The sequence below is a fragment of the Microchirus variegatus genome (assembly GCF_963457635.1).
Source record: "Microchirus variegatus genome assembly, chromosome: 6".
NCBI lineage: Eukaryota > Metazoa > Chordata > Actinopteri > Pleuronectiformes > Soleidae > Microchirus > Microchirus variegatus.
The window spans coordinates 13,417,734-13,433,467 of record NC_139807.1 but is presented as its reverse complement, the minus strand read 5'-3'; the positions used below and the strand labels follow the sequence as shown (position 1 = coordinate 13,433,467).

The following is a 15,734-nucleotide window of genomic DNA, read 5'->3' as shown; positions in this document are numbered from 1 at the left end:
TAATTCAACATAAATAAGTGTACAAAAGTATGTAAAGAAAATAGTGCAAAAAGTGAAAGAATGAATGACCCATAGGATCAGGTGCAATGGCATAAGGGAGAGACTTATTAGTCAGTCTAGTCTACTAATATTAATCTCATCATGAGACATTGTGCTGTTGTGCAATAGAGCAGAGTCAGTCAAGGTGTGTGTGTGAGTGTGTGTGTCCCCTCTCTGGCCAGTTTTGGGAAATCATTGCAACTTTTCTGTTGATTTTTATGACACTATGAGTGTTTTGGGGCTCATATTTTGGTTTGCTTATATTGGGTTAATAAACCGTGGACGACAACGTTATCATCTATCTCATGTGACTACTTGGTCTGGTTCTGACACACAAAATGACATCAAACCTAATTCAGCAAGAAAATGTGATTGGAGTTCACATAGAAGACAGAGAGGGAGAGCTCGATGTTTCAAATCCCTGAAGAATCTATAAACTTTCTGCTGCCCGTACATGGATACAGATTAAAGACAAACTACTTCATCGGGGAGCAGAACATGCCGGTTTTCCAAGGTGAACAAGAGCATGACTGCACTCGTTAGCGGTTGCTCGCACTGGGAACCAGTCGTGTCTAATGTCGGGCCAGCTGGCATCAGACGGACATGTTTGCAGACATCTGCGAATACTTGAAATAGAAGGAGTTTGTTTGAAAAGCAAGAATTCACTTGATCAACCAAATTTTGTAATGCCTTCTGTTTGTTCTTTAAACATTTGAGCACCAGAGTAACACACAGCCTTTCCTGAAAGAACGAAAAAGTTTTCAAAAGGGTGCCATTTTAACGCTTTGTTAAAATCGGAGTTACTGTAGAGCAGGGGTGTCAAACTCATTTTCCAGGGCCACATCTGCATAATGGTTACCCTCAAAGGGCATACAAAATAAATGTAACCAAATATAATGTAACATAAAGGTAACATATTGCTATAATAACTTTTTGTATTTATTACTTATTCAAGTTGTAAGATGTAAGATTGATGTAACCCGGTCCGCTATGGTGATGCCGTCACTTGCATCGCCATGCATCGCCATGCATCGTGGGAAATATAGTTTATGGTCAACGCATGCCTCAAAGCAGCATAGACCTATTTTAACACAGATTTTTAAGACCAATTAATCACTCGTGGGCCACAAACAATCCCGTCGCAGGCCACATCTGGCACCCGGGCCTTGAGTTTGACACATGTGCTGTAGATTGTGAAGCTGTACAGATGCTAAATGGTGGATTTTGTTTTGTCTTAAAAAGTGTCTGCCAGCTGTAATCTAAGAATCAGTGACATCTAAAGCCTGGTTCATACCGGCCACAGTGCGTCTGGAGCATGCCAGAAACAACGTCATCTCCGAGGATGCATTATGGTGCATTCCATTTACATCAGAAGCCAGAGGCAGGAACTGGGCGCGACGTCAACGCCAAATTTATTGTTTCTTCTCAACTTCAGTCCACTTCATCTAAATCGGTATACATCAAACTTGCAGCACAGGAGGAAGAAGAAGAAAAAAGAGCTAAATAATAGTTTTCTATTTTCTGTTTTCTCTGGCTTGTATCAGATCAAATATTCTCAAATGCAGAGAGAATAACAAAACCACTCACCTGAGGCAGGAAGCGAAGTCTGCAGGGGCATGTTACGCAACACAAAAAAATCATTTTTAAGAGTTTTGAAAGCATGTTTTATCTTCAAGTTGCTGGCACCTTTAAAGCTGAATCAGAGAATGAATTGAGTTCACGCCTGAAGGCATAAAAGAAAAAGAAAAGAACAAAGGGATTCCTGTCTGTCTTTCTTATTCCAGTGAAAAAAACCATTAGCCCACCCAGGTGCATTCTGGTCCCTTAGCAATTATCAAACCGCAGTATGTGGTGCCCAAACATAACTCAATAACAAAAAGTCAAATATGCAAAACAAGCTACTAAATTAAATTCAATTCTCACAAAAGAGAATACTATTAAATACTGATAATGAGAAATGTGGTTATCTTGAAAAGAAAATAATAATAAAAAATCAAAGCAGCTGTAGGTGTGAGTTTGAGTGGTCTGTGTCACATGTTTCTGACATTATATAATGTTGCCCCGGTGATAGACATATAAGACCTGTGTCTGCTGGGATTGGCACTAGCTCCTCCCATAAACCCTCAACACATTGTATAGATAGTGAATGAACGGATGAGTGTGAGTGCAGAATCATCAGTCAGTGAGAGGATTAGTTTGTCTTAAAGTCTTAAAGAATGGAGTTGGTGACAACTGTTTATCCTCTCCTTATCTGCGACAGTGGGCTCTTTTGTGACACTGACAAATGAGCGGAGCCAACACTCTGTGCTGCACGAAGTCGTCGGTCACATCTGCTGTCTTATCACATTTAGCAGAGGATGAATAATATTTAAATAAATAATTAGCGAATAAAATATCCTCAGGGGGAAAATCCATTGTGTCCAGAAAACAGACCGTCATTGTTCGGAGCGTGCGACCGGCGTCATTACTGCTCGGAGACAGGCTGGCCTGGCAAATCGAGGATTTGTGCAACTCTTCAGAGGGCGAGAAATAACGTCGGAAGTGAACAGTTGGACGAATGATGTTTGAAACTGTCATAATGACGACAACGATGACATGATGAATAAATGCCACACAAATTTGTTATAATGTCGTCAGGCCTTTGTGATAGTTATCATTATTTGTTTGCAAGTTTGACCTTTTATTTCAATCACTTATCAGAAAGTGTCACACTGCTTTAATCTGTAAAAGAATATTGTTCAAAAGCATATATATATATATATATATACTTTATACTGTGTATATATATATATGTATATATATATATATATATATATATATATATATATATACATACACAGTACTGTGCAGAAGTCTTAAGCCACCATTCGATTTGTTGATTTAGCAATGATATAACGACAATAGAGGATCATTATTTCTATTTCACTTTACTGGAACACATCCAGGAACATTTAAAAAAAAACAAAAAACAAACAAAAAAACATCCTCTTCAGGTGTGAAGTATTTAGCGTGGTCTACCCTTACACTTGAACAATAACACAGCTCTGTTAATACTGGAGTGGAACCTTAACTCATGTTACTGGTAAATCCTGTGTTTGTCCTGCTATTTCATTTAAAGAAATATCTGCTATAAAAAAACATCTATTACGCCTGGTTTATTCAAGACATGCTTGAGTATTACACACACATGTTGCATTGATGAGTTAAACTCATCGACAGCTCGCTAATATATAAGAGCAGCTTTAAGTCACATCACTTCATTCCGAATTCCAATGATCACAGAATTTGACAGACAGAAAAAACAACAGAGCTGGTGGTGCCTGAAACTTTTGCACAGTACTGTACAATTTTATATTTATTTTTTATTTTTGTATTTCCATATATCTGTCAAAAACACATAATGGAAGAATAATACAGTACGATGTGCAAACTAAAGATGCAAAATCATTGGCGTGGAATGGCGATGAACACATTGTTCTTTATCAGGGTTCAAGTTGTATCTAAAGATCATGCTGTAGGAACCTAAACAGCATCTGTTGCCAGACAGAGAACAAAATGGCACCGGGCCTGGGTCTCCCCCCCCAAAAAAAGCTGTACCACATGGTCAGAGCAGAGAGAGAGAGAGAGAGCGAGAGTCCCATCTCATGGAAATGTGATGAGACAACAGCAGAGTGTGAGAGTGACAGGTAGAAAGAGGGTCACACTGAACCAACAGGTGTCACCTGTCACCACAAGACCATGAAACAGAGATGGCTGGGGAAAAAAAGAGGTCTGATAAAGTGAGATTGGGACGCTGTTTGAAAAGTGTCCAACAACCACCCCCGTGAAGTTTTGGGTTTGCTGTCCACATCCATGCCATGCTTTTCAGCTGTTCAGAGCATGGGCTGTCACATGCCCTACTTCACTTTGCCATCACATTCAGGACGGAAGAATAATAATCCTAACAGGTTTAATTTGACTGACTGAATGTGCCAGGTCCAGAGACATGGGGGGGAGGGGGTGGAGATGATGGTGGACCAGAACCCAATGACACACTTTGTGATCTGTGACCGCACAGGCTGACGGGTGTCGACCGGACAGAGGCATGGTCAGAGAAGCAGACCGGCAAATGCGGTGTGAATTTTGAGATGCCTAATTCTGCTGCAATGAAGCCTCTTACTGTGGTTACTCAGCACATCACTGGGATGGAGGTCCCAAACCTTGACACTGTGTTGACTGGAGGAAGAAAGCAATCAGCATCACCACGGACACAGTACACGCCATGTTTACTCTCTGCTGGAACCAGCGCCAGCCGTCAGGCAGTTCATGATGATCACATCCCAGTGCTGTGGCCTCCAGACACAGTGAGACACCTGAGCAAAAAGAAGCATACTTCAAGTACATTTTATTAAAGGTGCATTATATAATAAATCTAAAGCAACTGGCCATAAAATCATCCTAATATGTCGCAGAGACTCAGCAATAATATTCATATAACAAACTGAACTCACCAACAACAACAGTACAGACAAAATATTTGCATTAAACATTTTTTTTATGTTTTGAAATCATGTTTTGGCATGTGGCGCCACCTACCGTCGTCTACCAATCATTGTAGTCAGTAGTCTCAGCTGCCGAGCGACCACGGGTTGCCAGATACGTCAGAAAACAAAACCTAAAAGACCTCGGAATTTTGAATTTGAATGTAGTAACCGTTTTTGTATACTTCCAGAAGTATGCTTTTATGTACAAAGTAGTATATTTTTTTGGGTATAAATTGGCCCACTTTTAGTTTATAAAAGTACACTTTGAAGTATACTGCAAGTAGCCTTCTAATTCTAGGTACGCTAGAAGTTTTAGTTTACACATTTAATCCACTTTTAAGTGCATAAAAGTCACAGATTCATTTTATACTATGTATTAATACTTTGAGGGATGCTTGTAAAGTTTTATTGTACTTGAGTATAATGATGTACAGAATCAGGTCTATACCAGAGTTAGCTAAATAGCTAATAGTTATATAGCTAATTAGCTAATAGCTAATAATAGCTTTTCAGCTAATGGGTGTCACTGTACATTTTATAGTTTTATTGTTTTTTATTGTTTAAACATTGTTATTGTTTTATAGTTTTATTGTTTTAATATATATATATTTTTTAAATGTTTAATTGTTTTTATTTTGTCTCCTATGTTTTATGTGCCATGTTTTATTTATTGTATTGTTAAGCACTTTGTCCCAGCTATATCTGCCTAAAGCGCTCTATAAATAAAGTTGAGTTGAGTGAGTATATTAACATCCTTTCTCATTACCTATATTATATTTATTGCTTTATTTTTCACATATTTAAACAGATGACACACTGTATTATAAATACTAAATACTAAATTTACTGTCTATAAATAGTGTTTTATAGAAAATTGGACCATAGTGTGAGTGTGAGTGAATGTTTGTGATGGACTGAGATTGGCACAGAAGCCCCAGTGACCCTCATGTGGAGGATAATGTAGTAGAAGATGGATGGATGGATGGGGTGATGATGTTTAGTGATGTGTGTGATGACACACACTGATGCTTTTGCAAAAATGAAGTTCCTAATGGAAAAAATAAAGTTATTCAAATTGAGCTGAAACTTTAGTTGTGGCGTATACACATTTTTAGGAGCAGGTGATCAAGTGAAAAAGTGGCATTAGGATTCAAAAGTGATCCGTCATTTCAGCCACTGATGTCAGACGTGTGCGTGGCAGGTGGCCTTCAGCGAGGCTGACAGCTAATCCCACAACAGTAACAATAAAACACAGTACTGCAACACAATGTGAAAAAAGAAAAATGGTCTGCTTTTATATAACTACTTGTTTGGTATAAATATTGATAAGAACATTGAACGATCCTACAATCCAAAGGCCAATCATGTCTGTGTTGTTAACCTACAGTTTGTTTTGTAACCGTCGCCTTGTTGATTTTACCTTCATGATAGTTTAAGAAAGAAATTGACCCCCAACTAATAATGAGAGAGAGAAAAAAAATCAGTGAATGAATCATCATAAAAGAGAGCAGCATTGTGTGCCAACAGAAATGTTTACAGATAATAAACAGAGATGTTTTTGGTGGTAGTAAAACACAGCAATTGCACAAATAAACAGGCTGATGCAAGACTAACAGGGAACAAAGTCAAAGTCAAAGTGAATGCTCTAATGAGTACTTGGCCTGGTGGCTGCATGCAAAGGGACATCCTGAATACTAACAGTGTTCAGAGCTAACGTTTGTAAACAAGTACTTATATGGATTTTTTGACGGTAACCTGTCACTTGAGGACAGAGAGCACGAGGACTGTAATCTAATTCAATGTCACCTAAAGTGGAGAGATTAGACACTCAGATTTGGTGTCACAGGGACCCCATTTGGTCAGGCTGTATGCATAATGTAGAAAAATGACTATTGGACCGTGCCGTGCTGCTGAAATGAAGCTCAGGACATTTCACTATGTTTGGATGTCTACTCAATTTTCATGGTTGTAAAACTTCTGATTCCATTTCCATCCAAATTGTAACAATGCACTGCCTGAGGGGAAATGACAGGGAAGTGACAGCGACAATGAATGCAACAAAAAAAACTAAACAAATAAACCAAAAAAAGAAATCTTTAAATTCACTTCTTATGTTGACAACAAAGACCGTATATAAAATGTGGAAGTTCCACTTTGCTGCATAACGAGTTCTGTTTGAAAAAATGTCTCAGAGAAAACGAGCCTTCTTCTTCTTCTTCTTGTCACTTGAATTATAACATCATTAAACATTGTACTGAGGAGGTCTCGTCTCCGTATGTGCTATAGTTTAATTTCTTCTTCAATGGAGCATAATGGAAATGTGGTTAAGTTATGTTCCCATTTAGAGGAAAATAGATGATCAAAGCATGTGAGTGTCTGTAAACAAAGGCCAGAGGAAATGCTGAGCTGTCATTCTGTCTCAGATCACCTGATTCACATGATCCAAGTGATCCATGATCCAAATTATCATATAGACATTAAACATGCATTAAAAGACACTATATGTAAGAATGTTGCCAAAACACTCAAATTCAAAATACCGAGGTCTTTTAGGTTTCGTTTTCTCCGCCATTGTAGCTTAGACTGCACTGACTCTACTGACTGCAATGATTGGTAGATGGCGGTAGGTGGCGCCACATGCCAAAACATGATTTCAGAAAACATAAACAAGATTTGCAGTCTGTAAAAGATTTGTTTTAATGTGAATATTTTGGTTGTACTGTTGTTGTTGGTGAGTTCAGTTTGTTATATGAACATTATTCCTGAGTCTCTGTGACATATTAGGAGGATTTTACGATCAGTTGCTTTAGATTTATTACATAATGCACCTTTAACTATGGTGTAATGTGAATGTTTAGCCTTTCTGGGGCTACTACATGGTCAAATCACTTTATTTTATTTCATGATCTATTATTTCTTGTCATTCATCTAACAGTTGTACTCTCTGGTGTGCGATTGGCCTTTTTAAATCTCATTCTCAGCGTAACTCGTGTGAAAATTCACACGAATAAAATCACACTAGAGGATTTGCAACACACACATCATGCGATAATTAAGGTTTATTTGTTTACAACAGTGATTCAGTTGTGATTGTGTTCTGACTCATGACTGAGTTCTGACTCACCGCGTCTCAAAAATGGAGCAGACGAGAGTGGATTTTTTAAAAGTTTTGTGGGTGTTTTTTTTGTCACCAGAATGATAAAACCACATTCCCGAGGACCTTATCCCCACATGTTGCCTCTTCCTTCTCATTCCCTTTTTTTTCTTCGTAAATTCAAGCAGCTGAAGGCTCACAGTGTATTAAAGTCATTTGAGTCATTTTTTAAGCAGCTACACGTATGTAATTCCACATAAATCGTGACTAAGGAACTAATTCTCTGAAGTGTTTTTGAGGGAAACTAATTCTCGCAGGCCTCGGAAGTGAATTCTAAAAGCTCCCCCTTCTGTGCTGGATGTGAAGTGTCACGGCTCTTTATCAAAGATGAAGCCCTTTACATTACATCTAGATTCAAGAGTTAAGATGGATTGAAAGATACTTTAATTATATATAGTATATCTATAATAATAAAAAAAGATCTAAAAAGAAGAATCTTTCAATGTATATAAAAAACCTTTGTCAGAGGACACAGGGACATGTCTGACCTTCAGGGCTTCATTAACCCTGACAGTTACGCTCTCATATTCCAGTGTGCTTTTGTCCGAAACTGCGGGAAAATGTGATGGAAGTATTATTTGTTTGGTTCTCAACAAAGGTCAGCAGCAATGCATTTATCTCAACCTGCCAAGCCCAGTGACAGCAGAGGCAGCAGCAGCAGAGGAGGAGGAGGAGGGTTGAGGATGTTAAAAGATGTGCGTTTTCTGTAAAAAAGAACATGTGATTCACAGCGTGGATGTACCTCACTCTCTCACACACACACACACACACACACACACACACACACACACACACACACACACACACACACACACACACACACACACACACACACACACACACACACACACACACACACACACACACACACACACACACACACACACAGACACGGTGTGTCCTCCCACTCGTTAGTGTACACAACAACACCAGTCAAAGATCCTGTAACACACACATGTATAGTTAATAAACACAGTATATATACAGCATTTAAGTAATCATCCAGGGCCAGTGGGCCACGGCTGAAATTTCTGCCGGGTGAATTCCCCGAAGACAACGTTTACTATAACAAATCACCTGCGACCTGAGATGAGGTTTTCACACAGCACCTCCAGCCATTTACTGCTGTGAGTGTTACATAACGCAGCAGCGGTTTCTGTTCACGTCAAAACCCAAACAGTCTCCCACGGAAGAAAACAGGAAGGTAAGAGGATTGAGACATTGAGGGAAACACTGCCATCAGGGGCTCTGTGTTTATCTATACAGTCTTGTATGGTAAACAGTGTTATCAGCATCATCACTGTGTATGTCAGCATACAGTCCAACAAAGGAAAATCACTTTCCTGTGAGCATTTCTCTGTTTTAGTTGAAGCACAAAAAAAAAAAACGCATCCACAAGTACAGCCATCACAAGTGTGAAAATGTGTGTATGTGTATGTGTGTGTGTGCGGCTTACAATAAGTGTAGTTACTGGCAGAGAAAATGGTGTTTGTCAAGCATTTTAAATAATCGCTGCTAATGATGAGTTTCTGGGAGCAGTAATTATCACTAAAACCTCATCAGTCAGAACATTACCTGTTGGCAGTGGGACAAGTGGTTAAATGGCCGTGCACCTCTAGTGATTGATGAGTTGATGGTTTTCGAGCGGTTTGTGGATAACAACACATCTGTGGCTTCATAAGTGCTGCTCATATTTCAAACTTTGCCCATAAATTAAAGTGCCACGGAGAGGTCACGTGTGGCGCAACTTTTCTTCGGTGTAGTTTTTTTTTGGGTGATTTTGTGGTAAAAAACCCTCAGCCACACAGCTTGTACCAGCTCGTACGTGCAGCCCACTGTCACAGCGATGACTGCATCATAACAGGAAGCTGGATCCTACGCAACAGGATTCTGCTTATTGTTGTATCACTGAGAATAGAAAGTGCAGGCTGGGGAGGAACGTGTGAGTGTGTGAGTGGTTGTTTTCATATACAGAGTCATTTACTGCTTTAAAATGTGTCAAGAAAATGGGATGTGAAAAAAATATAGCGTGGGTCTATACATGCGTGTTATTCTCCAATATGCCTTATTTTTGGTAAATGCAGTATATGTGCAACACATACCTACAAAGCCAATGTATTATTGTATTTCATGGGATTATTTACACACACACACACAGTGTGTAAGTGAATGATTGTTCACGATCACCACCTTTCACCCTATGTCAGCTGGGCTTGGCACCAGCAGCCCCACGACCTTCATGCGGAGGATAAAGCGGTAGACGATGAATGAATGAATGAGATTATTTGCCATTTATGTACATGTAAATTCTGTATTTATCAAATATGGATTGCGCACAATGGCCACACGGTTGGTGTAGTGGTTAGCGCTCTTGCCTTTGCAGCAAGAAAACCCGGGTTTGAGCCCATGGTTGGAACAAGGGCCTTTCTGCATGGAGTTTGCATGTTCTCCGTCGTGTGTGCGTGGGTTTTCTCCGGGTTCTCTGTCCAAAAACAAGCGATGTGGGGATTAGGTGAATTGGACACTGTAAATTGAGCGTAATATGAGAGTGAATGTGGTTGTTTGTCTCTATATGTGGCCCCGTGATGGACTGACAAACTGCGTACCCCGCCTATCGCCCTGTCAGCTGAGATTGAAATGGATGGATTACAGACAACAAGAGTTTTGCTGAGATGTTTGTTCTTTCTCTGTTAATCCGGTGTTACCATGTAGAAAGAAATACAATTACAAGGCAAAACTATCTGATAACACCTACAAGGTGACAAACAAGTTAATAATAGATGAATACTTTATTTTTATTTGAGGGCGTGATTAAAGCGACAAGTGCAGGAGGTATTGTATATTTCTCTGGTGTACGTATATCATTGTAAATCCAATTTAATCATGACTTCAAAAGCAGCTGAGACGTTTGAGTATTATTCATGTGTTGATCGCCTTTGAATGCTCAGAAAAGCTCACAGATGAAAACAAAACAAACAAAAACAACATAATTACATCTCACATTGGAGGATTCCATAACAAGACTCATTTGTAGTAATTATAATTCGACGTAATGTCTTTAATCCCCCGAGGTTATAGAGTCAGACACAAGAGTGTTATTGTCTGCATGTGAAGAGCTGCTTTGTGTTTGTGGATTCAATTGTGTTTCATTCGTTTTTCGCTCAGACGGTAAAACCTTAAGATAATGTCTGCAGATCGGTTATAAATTTATATAGTGACACTCACCCTTTAGATGATCTTCACACTTTTTTATTTTTCATCCTGGGGATTGAGATTAGACTGAGACAAGAGAAGAGGAAACAAGATAATGTAAGAAATATGGACAGTTGCCTTTTGTTTTGGCTGTTTCATTATTCTTCTCAAGTTTTTTCTATTCTATTATTTTCTTTGCCTTCCCTTTACATTCCTTCCTGTTTTATTTAGCTGTCTTGCACTTGGTTACTGCATGTTTTCCAGATTTTTGATCTACTGCCAGTAAATCTACAGTTCCATCCTGTAATCAATAAATGTAACACTTTACATTACAGTGCAGTAACAATATGGTAATGGTATGGTTATGATTTTGTCATAGAGAAGTAATATTATTGTACTACATGCATGTGTCTATAGCCATCACCAAGTAATAGTGTGCTAATAAAAAATGGAAAATGTGTGTGGAACATATGGGACAATGAATTTCAACTATATAACATGGTAATAATAATTCTCATTACTACTAATTAAATAGTACGACTCCTATTTCTTACCACCGTTATTATTACCAAGTATTATAAAGAAATAATAATACTTATATTAGAAATAAGATGGCTTTACCATTATACTAAGTATTACCATGCTGTTATAATGTTGTTACTGCACTGCGATGCAAAGTGTCACCAGCGAGGTGGATCTGTGCTCGAAATAGTTTGAAAAGAGTCGCACCGACAGGATCATCTACGTCACACTCACTAAGCCTCATGCCCACGTTCAGACTCCTGTCTGCTTCTGTGACTGAACATTTCTCTGCAAATTCCCACTTTTTTAAAATCTCCCTGTAGCCACTAAAGGGTGTCCTGACTGAGCCTGCAGACGACTTAACTGTCGTGGATGAACGCAGACGCACTCACATCAACATTCATGTTGGCATCCATCAAAAACCTTTAACTGCACATGCAGTTTACTTAATAAATACTTAAAAGGAATAACACTACTTGACACCTTTTTTTTTATGTAACATCATTTCACAATGACCTCAATGAGTGTGGGTCTATACATAACTTTATACATTACATAACAGCCAGATCAAACAGACAGATGTGGTCTCATCTGTGTCTCCTACAACAATTCCAGATTACAGTGAATAACACAAGTGAGGGTTCATAAACCAGTCTGTGCCTCCATGACAGAAGTGGACCATGACAAAAGTACCTAAAGTACAGATTTATCAATTGCTGCGGTTTTATTTTGATGCTGGCTTTTGATGAATAGGCTCGAAGGGCTGTGGAATTTCACAGAAACCTCAGTTCATCATCATCAGTGACTCGTAATGGTCCTGTCACTCTGAATGCCCGTCAGTGGCATGGACACGTTTGCAATAGGCCTATCGTTTTTAAAATGACGGGTCACTGCATATGGTGCACACAACGAAGTAAAAAAAATATGAAAATGAGGAAAACATCAAAGTGTGAGTGTGCATCAAACACAGACTGCTCTGGGGCCATGTTAAATATTAACGCTCCTATTCTCTCTCTCTCTCTCTCTCTCTCTCTCTCTCTCTCTCTCTCCCTCGCTCTCTCTCCTTTAAATTGAGGGATGGGTCGGTCCTCTGAGCTCCGAGTGATGTCACCTCGCTCATGTGTGGACATTCATTCCAACAGCAGTGTGCATCTCACGTGCAGCTTCCAGAGATGCTGCTCACCAAAACACAGGAGCAGAATTACGCACGGCGATGTGACATTGGGGGAGCGACTCCACTCTTTGGAATCTTCTCATATTTGTGACACATAGTCGCTGCTCGGTGGTTGCGTGGGAACTATGTGGACATGTGATGAAGGGTTTACTGCTTGAGAAGAAGCTTTTGTGCGGGCACTGTGTCTTTCGTGGCGGTGCTCTGTCTGCATGCGCTGACCAGGAGCATTACGCGCGACGCACATCCATTCCTCCGTGGAAGGCAGCGCCGCGCACCCGGACTTAGATGTTTTATGTAAGGACGACGGGTGCAAAACGCCAAACATGATACGAAAGGACAATTTGGAGCCAGCATGGATTTAGCCCAGTCAAATCTGTTGGTAGAGAACGTTTCCAAAGATGAGAACAACACGGACGCGCCGCTCTCTCTGCCTCACACGCAGGCGGCCACTGCGCTCATCATCCTGGTGGTGACTGTGATCATTTCGGTGACCATTGTCGGTAATGTGTTGGTGATTGTGGCGGTGTTGACCAGCCGGGCTCTCCGTGCGCCACAGAATCTGTTCCTGGTCTCTCTGGCATCTGCGGACATCCTGGTGGCCACGCTGGTCATCCCGTTTTCTCTCGCAAACGAGGTCATGGGATACTGGTACTTTGGAAGTACTTGGTGCGCCTTCTATTTGGCCCTGGACGTGTTGTTCTGCACCTCATCGATCGTGCATCTGTGCGCCATCAGCCTGGACCGCTACTGGTCAGTCACAAAGGCTGTCAGTTACAACCTGAAGCGCACACCGAAGCGCATCAAGTCCATGATTGCTGTAGTGTGGGTAATATCAGCGATCATCTCCTTCCCTCCTCTCCTCATGACCAAACATGACGAACGGGAATGTCTGCTGAACGACGAGACCTGGTACATCCTGTCATCCTGCATGGTGTCTTTCTTCGCCCCTGGTCTCATCATGATTCTGGTCTACTGTAAGATTTATAAAGTGGCCAAGCAGCGCTCCTCCACTGTGTTTGTGGCCAAGAACGGCCTGGAGAGGCAGCCGTCTCAGTCTGAGACCTGCTTCGTCAGGAAGGACAGGATTGAGACAGAGAGCCCCAGTAGCCAAGGCTCGGATAGTCACCAGCAAAGGCAAGGGGAGCTGGATGACATAGACCTGGAGGAGAGCTGCTGTCAGTCAGACACTAAACCCCGCAATAATCGATTCTCTAAGCGCAGGAAGGTGGAGGGGTCGGACTGTTGCCCGCCTCAGAACTGTCGCCTCTCCTGGGCATCAGCCCGGGCGTCACAGCTTTACCCGGAGCAGAAGATCCCAGCTCAGCGACCACAGTTGGTCAACAAGACCAAAGTGGCTCAAATGCGGGAGAAGCGTTTCACCTTTGTGCTGGCGGTCGTGATGGGAGTGTTTGTGCTCTGCTGGTTCCCCTTCTTCTTCACGTACAGTCTGCGGGCGATCTGCAGAGACAGCTGCTACATCCCCGGTGCACTTTTTAACATCTTCTTTTGGATTGGCTACTGCAACAGTTCTGTGAACCCAATAATATACACTATTTTCAACAGGGATTTCAGAAAAGCATTCAAGAAAATCGTATGCAGAACTTCAAAACGCACTTAATTAGCACTTAAAGGCACACATTGATTTTTTTTTTTGCCTCTCTCATTGGACAGTACTGGGAAGGAACTCATTCCTCTTCTGTGATTAGTTCCCCTCCCTAAATCATTTTAATGTCCTGTAACTATTATCTTATTGGGAAAAAGTTCCAGTCTTGTGTACACATTGAATGTCCATGAATAAAGTGTAAAGTTGAGCAAAAAAAAAACATCTGAAGATTGTTTTTAGACAGAACCAAACATGTTTTGTTTTTTTCATCCATCCCACTTGAGATCCAGAAATGAAATCGTGCAGTGCATGTGTTAGAGCCACATTTGATGCTGCAGCGAGCAGGAGAGCAGATCTGCTGCAGGGTGAAATCCAAGTCCTTTGGATTCCAGTGCTTGGTGGCTGGCTCCCAGTGCATTACATGGTGAGATCAATAGAAGAAAAGTCTACACCATCCATAAAATATATGCATAGGGATGAGCGAGCGGGTTTCATAGAAAGAAAAATAAAGGAAACAGGGTTTGTCACATGTGTTGTACGGTTTGAATGTAAAATCATTCTGATTCATCTTGACTTGCAGCAGACGGATTTCTTATCAGCAAACTCCCAAACTTATATAAGAGTCTAATCTCACACCCCCTCCACATATTACAGCACCTCACTCCACAACAATTGCCCAGCCATGGGTGTGTGTGTGTGTGTGTATGTGTGTGTGTGTGTGTTTGTGTGTGTGTGTACAACTCTGTGGACAAATCTGTATCTTAACCTTCAACTCAATCTTTTGTGTGTAAATATTTAAACCGTGAAAAGGGAATGATCCTGCTTCACAGCCTGCTTTCAGCGTCGTGGGGCAGGAGTTTAAATCTGGGTTAGCCTATGTTGTCTCACCAGCTTTTTCCTATTCTTTGACAAATGAAAAACTTCCTGGCAAGATTATGAAAAAGAAAGCAAAATAAGATGACCTGGAAATGTTAAAAGGAGGGAAAATAATAGTATTTCTGGACAAACTACAGGTATAAATGGACTTCCATCCAGCGTCAAATCTCCTTATTAGAGAGATTATTATCAAGACTCATAGCATCATCAACGATGAAGCCACATTTACCTTGATAAATACTTATATAGATATATATATATATAAATATATATATCCATACAGCATCACACTGTGGTGGGTTTATAGCGTCTACAAAGTGTTTATATGCAAATTATTGAGTAGAATACGAGCCTTGCATGAAAAGGCCATATCGTCACTGGGGAAAACTCTGGTTAGTGAGAAAAAATGCTGACCAGCTCCACATCAGGGTATTGTCTGCACGGGGGTGCTGAGGATAAATAAACTATTTATATCCTCGTAGGAATGTCTTCAAAGCTCTCCCACTGCTCGCTGGTGCCTCGCCAAAGATAATCACCAAGTTTGAGGGTCGTCACGCTTATAAGGAATTTTTTTTTTCTTTTTTTGTGAAGTGAGCTCCTATTCACGAGAGGGTCTTGCTGAAATACCGTCAAAGGGAGCACGGGAGAAGG

At 40.5% G+C, this 15,734-nt stretch overlaps 1 protein-coding gene across 1 annotated transcript; it reads left to right on the top strand.

Annotated features, from left to right (window-relative positions):
* Nucleotides 1–12,956: 12,956 nt before the first annotated feature.
* On the top strand, nt 12,957–14,222 carry adra2db (adrenergic, alpha-2D-, receptor b; the record flags this gene model as incomplete). The annotated part of the gene is made up of 1 exon (XM_083890697.1): nt 12,957–14,222. The coding sequence occupies one exon, from the start codon at nt 12,957–12,959 to the stop codon at nt 14,220–14,222; it is 1,266 nt and encodes a 421-aa protein (XP_083746823.1).
* Between the last annotated feature and the right edge of the window lie 1,512 nt (nt 14,223–15,734).